This window comes from Kryptolebias marmoratus, linkage group LG4 (assembly GCF_001649575.2).
Source record: "Kryptolebias marmoratus isolate JLee-2015 linkage group LG4, ASM164957v2, whole genome shotgun sequence".
Classification (NCBI taxonomy): Eukaryota; Metazoa; Chordata; class Actinopteri; order Cyprinodontiformes; family Rivulidae; genus Kryptolebias; species Kryptolebias marmoratus.
This window is the reverse complement of record NC_051433.1, coordinates 16,937,742-16,946,572: the sequence shown is the minus strand read 5'-3', so window position 1 is coordinate 16,946,572 and position 8,831 is coordinate 16,937,742. Positions and strand designations below refer to the sequence as shown.

Sequence of the window (8,831 nt, the reverse complement as noted above, 5' to 3'; positions counted from 1 at the left end):
GGGGGCCAGTTGTGTACAGCGCGTATTTATGTGTGCAACTGTGTTTACAGCAGCTTAGTGAGATAATAAGTCTTTATCATGTTATGCCTCATGTGGGAATATTTCCAGCAGTCCCAGAACGCCTGTTCTGTTTCCTCCGCCTTGCATCAGCTCACAGGAACGCTGCTTATTAGGCAAAGAACTGAAGGAATAAGAGGTGGGAGGGAGAGTGAGTGGAGAGGGGGGGAGGGAGGGAGGGGTTCAAGGAAAAAATGTCTGTACCAGTATCTACACTCCATCATCCATCTACTTTAATCTGACTATTGAATTATCTCTGCTGCACTCTGCTTGCTGACTTTCTCCCTCTGGTTATGGTGGCAGGTTCAACCCTGGAAAACATTAAAGTCTTCACCCTGAAATAGAATCCACGTAGGTTTATTCCTATGATCCCTGATAGTTCAATCAATATTTGTGAACAAGAGAAACACTCTTCTGGAGGCAGAGTATCAGAGAAGCAGGAGCTCTGACCTGTTTTGTAATCAGGAAGCAGAGTTTTGAGGAGCCTCTGTTGACATTGTGTCGATTTGTGAATTCCTAAAATATTTGGTTAACTGACATATATGATAGGGGCTTTATTTGATTATAACTGGCAATCACTTATATTAAAAAAAGGTAAGTGTGGTTGCTGTCATTTTGTTCACAAAATCCTCCATTTACTGTCAGGGGAGCTGCTCACCTGAAAGCTTCAGGAAAAGTCTCAGCAGCTCTGCTCTATATTTATGATTTGACCGCGACATGAACACTGACATGCAAAGACAGATCATCGTTTAGAAAACACAAGTTCCCCACTCAAATTTTCACACTCCTGCTCTGCAATCTGGCGAAGATTCCTCTGCTAAATAAACTCCGACGTTAGCCCTGAGGGAATCTGATTTAAACCCAAACCCCAGAACAAAACCCAAGCTAAGTGATCTAATCTCGTCTTAAGTTTACAAAAAATAAAATAAATCATAAAAGATAGGTCTTGAATTGCAAGGGCAAAGGAAAAAAAAAAACAAGAAATAAAACTGAGTTGTACTATTAATATTTATATAAATGCACTAAAGACTACTAGACAGACAAAGCTTTCTTGGGTTTTGACTTTTTTCTGATGCTCTTATATAGTCTTCTCTCACAACCTTTCACTGTACTTTTCCATGCAAGCAGATAATTAGAACTATTTAACTAATGAGAATATCTTGTGTCTGCCAATACATGTCGTGAGGAGTTGCTCAAAACATTCCAAATGTAATTAAATGAATGACTCTCAGACACTTCATGCATTTTCAAAGGCAAAGTGAAATAGTTGTAATGCTGTGATTCAGTGTAATATACATTTTGCTCTTTTTCAGCTCGATTTAGACTCTCTTCAGCTTGAACAGTGACTTGCACAATCATTGTAAATGTCGACATATTTGAACGTAAGGATCTGTTAGTAAAACATGCATGCATCAGAAACAGTGGGATCCAAATTAAATTATAAAAAAAAAAGACAAAAGTTTATCAAACGTTTGAGTATGTCTGTTTGTTTTAGATATCTTTAAGAACCATTCATGCGAAAAGAAAAGGAAGAAAGGGAACTGGAAATATGTCTATGGCGTTTGTGTATTAACTTGACAAAAGAAAATGAGGAAATAGGAAAACAAAGAAAAAGAACAACAACAAAGAAGTGTTACCCCATCATTTCTCGGCTGAGTTTGGTATCTGTTTCTGTAAGGAAGTCACATTAGCAGCAGAGAAACAGACGTTGGATCAGTTAGGTGGACTTTAGGCTAAAACTAGACCCTAAGAGCACCGCTCCAGGCTTTTTGGCTGCCAGCCATCGCTAACAGGTTGGCTAACAGCAAAAGGGCTAATGCTCGATGTCTGCGCCTGCCCTGGCCCTACTCCAGAGCTAACAGGTGAGCTCAATTATCCCATAGACAGATAGTTAGATGTGAGCCAATATCTACAACTGGTTGGCTGCCTTGCTGGCTTTAAAGAGCATCATCTTAACCAGATGAAAAGTAAGCAGCTCTGGCCTTCAGGTCTAACCTCCACTGTGCAAGAAGAAACTGGTGGTTTTGTTGGAGAAAAAAAAAAGTGGGGCTCATGACAAGAGAATTTATTGTTTTCTCTGTTCTAATGTACAGTAACCTACCCTACATGTGCCCCCGTCTGTCAATCGCCTCATCTTTAGCATTATCTGTATTTGTGCTTGCATGTGTGAATTGTGAGCCTGCTGGTCTGCGTGCAGCCCTTTGAAGACAAAGTCCCTGTTTACAGAGCCCATAAAGATTAGCCTCCCTCGGTCAGGTGGGTTCTGGAGCCATAGGTAAACACGCAGCACATTCCGCACCGGTGAGATCGCCGCGTATGTGTGTATGACCGGGGCAAACACACACTCCTGCCTTCACCCCGACCCCCTTTCTTTTAGAGTGCAGTAAGTGATTTACCAGCCTGCAGACTGCTGCGCTGTCAGTTAAAATTACTGGCGACTGATACAAAGATACACACAAATATTTGTAGAAGGAGCAGATTTCTTGCGCACCTCATTTATCTGGGCCTAAAATCACGGGTCGAACATTCTTAAAGGAAAAGTTCAGATCTTTTCAAGTGAAGCTCTGTGGAAAGGTTATGAACAATTAATATCTTATCTGTTGTAGATAGCTTTCTGAATGACCTCAGTTGGGAAACAAAGAGGCCAAATCTGAACGGATTGACAACATAACCCAAGACTATGGCATTTTTTTAGATTGAAGTTAAGATGGCAGCACTTCGATTTTGGTCACAGTCAAAGTAGCTGTTAGCTTTTCAATTTGATTTTGTCCAAACTGACGTCATTCATGGCGCTATCTACAACAGGTAAGATATTAACTGTGCATAATCTTTCCATAGAATGCTTTTTCAAATGATCTGAACTGCCCCTCTAAAGTTAAAAATCTCTTGTTTTCACCTTCCTCTTTCCTCAGTGTCCTGAGAGGCAGTGGAGACCGAGGTGAGCCTATGTGACGGTCCGTAGGAATATTGCTCAGATTGCATTTAACATGGAGGGACAGAGGTGAGAAAGAATGCAGGGCAGGAAGGAGAGGAGTTATTGAAAAAAGGCAATGTGCCTTTATTTGGATCTGAAACCAGCTAGAGAGCCGCAGAGCAATTAGCAGCTCAGTCCTATGAGAGCTCTTTATTAGAATGACCTTCACGGTGAAGGTGGGTGGGGGCAGAGAGGTGGAAAGAAAGCCAAGGAGAGGAAGGGAAAATTTGAGGGAAAACACAAGAAAAAAGGGTCGCCGGGGAAATGGACGGATGACACAATCATAAAAAAATAAAAGATTTAGATCCAAGCAATGGATGCGACAAGCAAATGATGCAAGGGGAACGGGGGGTTGTGATCTATTTAGTCCACAGTGCTAGAAGTCATAAATCTGCAAACTGGAGTTTTTTTTTGTTTTTTTTTCACATCGAATAGAAGATTTGCACGCGCATAAGTGTGCAGGTGAAACAAAACATAATTCCTTTCTGTTGATATTTGACATATTTCTTCTATTGCCACTGAATGCATCACCAAGTTCTTTAATTTAATTACACCGGACAATTTATATTTCAATAAAAGACAAAACTGAGGAGGAATTAGAAAAAGTCTATGAACTCTATAAGAAGGTAAATGTGCCATAGTTGCCTTCCGCGGAGAAAAAAATTCATTTATGATCAAAATTTGCATAACAGGACAGATAAAACGCGCTGATTTAATGTTACCTGAAAATGTGCAACAGCAGCTTACAATAATAACGGGTTACAATGGATTTTAAAAATAGTGCCGTTGGAAAAATAAATAAATAAAAATCAAAGTGGACATGATATAATTTTATACATCGGCTTTCAAGTCGGGCACTTTGCATTTCCTAGTTAATTAATAGATTGGATCAGAGCGAGTTTAAGCAAATATAATTGAAAACGTCCACAGTAAAAAAAAAGAAAAAAACAGGACAGACTTTAAAAGAGACATGCAGAGAGAATGATAGCATGTCCAGTTGTCAAATTAATTGAATTTTAGTACTTTTGAACTTGGTCCACGCCGTTTCCGAGGTAATTAACTCGTATTCTATCCAAAAGTGCTAAAACACAGTGATATTCCTGAGCGTTATGTATGGATGAGGCACAGACAGGAACTTCTTTTTTTTTTTAAAAAAAAGCAAAATAAAAATCAACAGTGCTCCCTGCCAATGACAGCCTGTAATATTTTTCACATTATTGTTAGTTTTTTTGGTCTCTTTTTGCTCTTTTCTCCTTACTTTTGTCTTAAAGGCCACAACTGAAATATTCATAATTTCTCAGGCAGTTCTCATTGTATTAAAAAATGTCTCCTTTATAATTTATCAGAGAAAGAAAAATCTTTGTTATAGTGACAAGCCTGCTAATTAATAGAAGTAGAAGGAACATTGAGAGAGAGAGTTCATACTAATTTGGAACGTGCTAATATTAATAGAATAATTTATGGTGTAGTATAAATAAATTAATAGGGTAATGCGTTTGAAAAAGAGATGCCTTCGGTTCAATTTAGGGGAAAAGAGCAAAAAAAAAAAATTGTCTGGCTTTTGGACAAGGACATTAATAACAGAGCTCTTTCAGCAGAACAGAAAAGGAAGAGACAAACTATACATGGAGTGTTCACTTTTAAAATGCATCAATATTTCAGTTTGGTGATAAAAATTGGATGAGCAACACTTGTATTTCCTGCCTTTTATATTTTTATTTGCAGTTAAAGGACTTGTTTAGTGGGAGATTTGTGCCAAATCTGCAAAACGCTGCTACGTACGGTTTAATTTTTTATTATTTAAATGAACTATTCTTATTGACTTTATGTAAACAAAGGGCTGTGTTTCCAGCAGAGGAATAAAGGAAGAGAGACTGAATCATTACCATCCTTATTACTCCTCATTAAAACACACCCATCACAAAGACAGTTCTGTGTGTGCGCGGACGAGTGTGTGCGCCTGCACGCATGTGGCCGGGCGTGTGCACGTGCTCGTTCCTGGTGCTCCTAGTGTGCACGTGTGCGTCCCTATGCAAAAGTGACACACAAAAAAAGAACAATATAATTGGAGAAATGTACGCAGTAATAATAGGTATTCACAAAATGATAATTCATATTAAACAGAGTGCACAAAGTCAGCCTCATTTGCATGTTTTAGATTATATGCATTTCAAAAGTAATTTCCGCAGGGCATATGAATGACATTAATTCCCGAGCGGGTTCTGCTATAGACCTCAAACTATCAAACACTCAAACATTTAACAGATGAAAAAAAAAAAAAAAAGAGGGAGCTGGTGCCTTGGCAAGGGGAGATTTCAAGGTTAAAGTATTTGAATGTTAATTTTAAACTTCTGTCTTGGTTTGTTTAAAGTTGCTCTGCAGTCAAACCAAGACATCAGTTTTTAAAGAACCACAGATTTCTCCTTTACTGTTACTCAACAGTACGTACACATGTGTGTGTGTGTGTGTGTGTGTGTGTGTTTCCTGTACCAGTCCGAGAAAGACACTTTTCCTCCTAATCCATCATCATTTCCTTTGCAACGGGGCCCAGACTGGTGTGACACACTTTGTGAGTCATGTGATTGTGTCACTCCAGAAGCAGACTAACTCAATCCAGCAGAGGGAAAAAGAGAGGCTCCAACAGTCTGCATTAAGTAGCGCAGACTGATAAAAGAAGGAGAGGGAAAAAGTGATAAAATGGACGCGAGAAAGGATGTGGCCGGGGAGGGGGACAGGGTCAATGGGAGGAGCAGGAGACAGAGGGTTCCCTCTCCTGCTCTCCTCATGCTGAGAGGAAGACCTCAGGGCAGGAAACAGACTGGATGAATGTATGAGTCCAGTGGAAAACTTAAAATTCCACGAACAACATTCTTCTCTTATTAGGAAATCTGGTTTGCAGCCATATGTCTGATAGACATACGGCCAAATAGTGCCTGAATGTGCACGTCTATCAGGCAGAAACACACACAATCAAGATGTTGTCCACCTGTTAGTCTCGCAAGGATCTGGCAAACACACAAATACACAGTTAGAAAAAAAAGAAAAAAAAACGAAAGAAGAAGAAAGCCAAAGGGCTCAGCGTGTCTGGGTCTTGTTTGTGGTTTGCCTTCATCTGTAAACAGAGCTGCTGCTGCTGCGAGTATGTTAACATGTCATTACCTCATTACGAATTGATGGCTTTAGCGCGGAGGATTCAAGCTGTTTTGTTTGTGAGCGCTCAGCAACTGATGCTGTACAAATACAACAACCGCAAAACATACATATCCTGAAGTAGAGACCTATAAAACACTCGCACACACAGATTTAAGACATTTTATACCCTTTCATTTTTGATTCTTCCCTTTGTCACCTATTTTTTTAACTTAAGCACTCCTAATAACTTGTTGTAAGCTTACTTTAGAGGGTTAACAGGTAAGAGGGGAACATATCAGTGGCTTATTGGGGCCTGAGAAACATATTTGTTTTCTCACTTGTTCTTTTTCCCGCTTTTCATTTCTTTCCCAGCCAGTCAAAGCGAATCTGTTCATCCGAGAAGAACAAGCAGCAAAAAGCAAAGAGGATTAAACTCTGAGAGGCACTGCCGTGCACAGACACACGGACCGATTTAATGTGCCACAGGGCAGCTGTGGGGTGCACGTATCGAACCAGATCTGTCTGTCTTAACTAAATGACCATCAGGGTGCAGGGCTCTCCGCCGGTCCACTCTGCCTTATCGATACGCGGGTGCTCTGCCCTATTCAGCAGCAAAGAGCTTCCCTATGGCTGCGGCTCAACACCGGATCAATGTCATGAGGAAATAGAGACAAACTACCGCTAAACAGACCGGCCCCTGCGTGGTAGGCTCGCAACTCTACCAGCTCCCCCCTGGCTCAGATCGTTCCACTAATGGAGGCCTCCGCTGAGGCCCCCGAGGGCCCCTAACCACCAAACAGGCCCCCGAGGATTCACTCCCCCCATTCTCTCCCTTTTTGTTACCTTCCTCATCTCTCGATTGTTTCTCCATCCGCACGGTTGTATCGACCTCCTCCCCTTTAATCAGAACTGCTGACTGGCGCTCGTGTGCAGCTTTGCTAAAAAAGAGTCTGTGTATTTCAACGACTGACTGCAAAAATAAGCTCAACTGTTTGATGTTGTAAAAAAGAGGGGGAAAAATCTCTCCCTTTTTACCCTCCCACTCCACATTGCTGGGATCCCTCATTACATGACTCTTGACTAGTCATCCTCCTGCATTTGTCTTCTGTAATAACATTGGAAACAGAAAGAGATGGGGGGAAAAAAGCAATGGAAAGAACCTGCATATTTGTCATTTCCGATTGTTTACTTTTTTCACGGTAAATTGATTTTTACATCTCCTGTTACTGGAAGCTTTGCAGGCTCAACTGCCAGGCCTGTCTGATTCTTGCCTTTCCTGCCAAACCCATCCATGGGCTTTATGACCTGGTTCTCTGGAGGACTTTTAAGGCTTTCAAATCACAAGCCATTTCAATGATACAATACTGCTTTTGTCTTAACCTCTGTTGTTTTCTTTCTCTCTCGCTCTCTCTCTGTCTGCTGACTCAATCTTTTTCTTTCCCTTACTTTTCATCTCTTGTTGCCAAATCCATATTGGCCAAGCACTGACCAAGGCCTAACTTTTGCTGTCCCTGTTTGTTTGCAGAAGTTGGACTTGTTGCATCACGGCAGGTTACCAGGCTGAAGGAAACCCACCACGAAGCCCTCCAGCTGACATTTAAGGCCTGCTGTGGGGTGAGGCCAGTTGAAGCCGCTACAGTTTCAATGTGGTAGCTGGGCGGTGCACTGTGGTTCGAGTCTTCCAGGATTTTGGTGGGACTGAGGTTTGCCTGAAGGGACCTCCAGTGAGCCAGGCAGCAGGCCTGAGCTAAACTGAGGACAGAGCCAAGAATAGTCCTGAGTACAGAGGGCAGGCCTAATGGTGTGTTTGCAAGGGGAAACCTAAACAAAAATGGCCTGAATTGAAGGACCGGTTCAGGCCAGATGCTGCAGAACAGAGGAAAACACACACAAACACATGCAAAACACACAGTGCGAGTGCGCATGAATGGCTGAAATAGACTTGTGGCAAAGGACCTGCACCTTGTTCATCCAGACCAAAGTTGGGCCATCAGCCTCAGCAGAATGCACATGTGGACATCTGCCTGTAACACACAACCTCTCCGTGTGTGTTTTTGTGTGTGCGCTGTTTGGGCAAACCGAGCTTCCACGACATCCCTTCCATATTCACACTAATGAGAGAAAATGGCCAGGAAACCTCTTCTGTAATTACTCCCCAAGGAGCAAGGTTTCAGCATGGCCATGGCTCATGAATACACACACACTTTGCACACACTCTCACACATAAAACGCAGAAAATCTACAGTATGATAAAACATCCAAAATAGCACGAAGCTGACATTTAAGTGTGTTTACCTGTTATGCATGGGAACACGTAAATTGTCATTAAAGAAAATTTGAGGGCATCTGCTAATTAGGATTGTGTCAAACAGGTAATTGTGTGTGTCTGAGTGTGTGTTTTTATATGTCGTAAAAGGCATTTTCTAAACAAACATTACCACTATTTATCTTAGAGTCAGTTTTTTCTCTGTCGTAAAGAAGCTCCTCTTGCTTCATGTGAATTTGGGTTTAGGTGCATGTACAGGTGCTGGTCATAAAATTAGAATATCATGAAAAAGTAGATTGATTTCAGTAATTCCATTTAAAAAGTGAAACTTGTATATTATATTCATACATTACATACAAACTCATATATTTCAAATGTTTATTTCGTTTAATTTTGATGATT

The 8,831-nt window shown here is 41.1% G+C and overlaps 1 protein-coding gene across 5 annotated transcripts in view; it reads right to left on the bottom strand.

The window, feature by feature from the left end:
* The window catches only part of foxp4 (forkhead box P4), a 93,215-nt gene that overhangs the window by 63,357 nt on the left and 21,027 nt on the right, over nt 1-8,831 (bottom strand). For 3 of the 5 annotated variants that reach the window (XM_037975533.1, XM_037975535.1, XM_037975534.1), the window contains exon 1: nt 4,918-4,935. The exons of the other annotated variants lie outside the window; for them this stretch is intronic. In XM_037975533.1, the coding sequence (XP_037831461.1) occupies nt 4,918-4,920 (3 nt within the window). In that variant the 5' untranslated portion in view covers nt 4,921-4,935. Of the gene's footprint in view, nt 1-4,917; nt 4,936-8,831 lie in introns of those variants that run through there. 5 annotated transcript variants of the gene reach the window in all.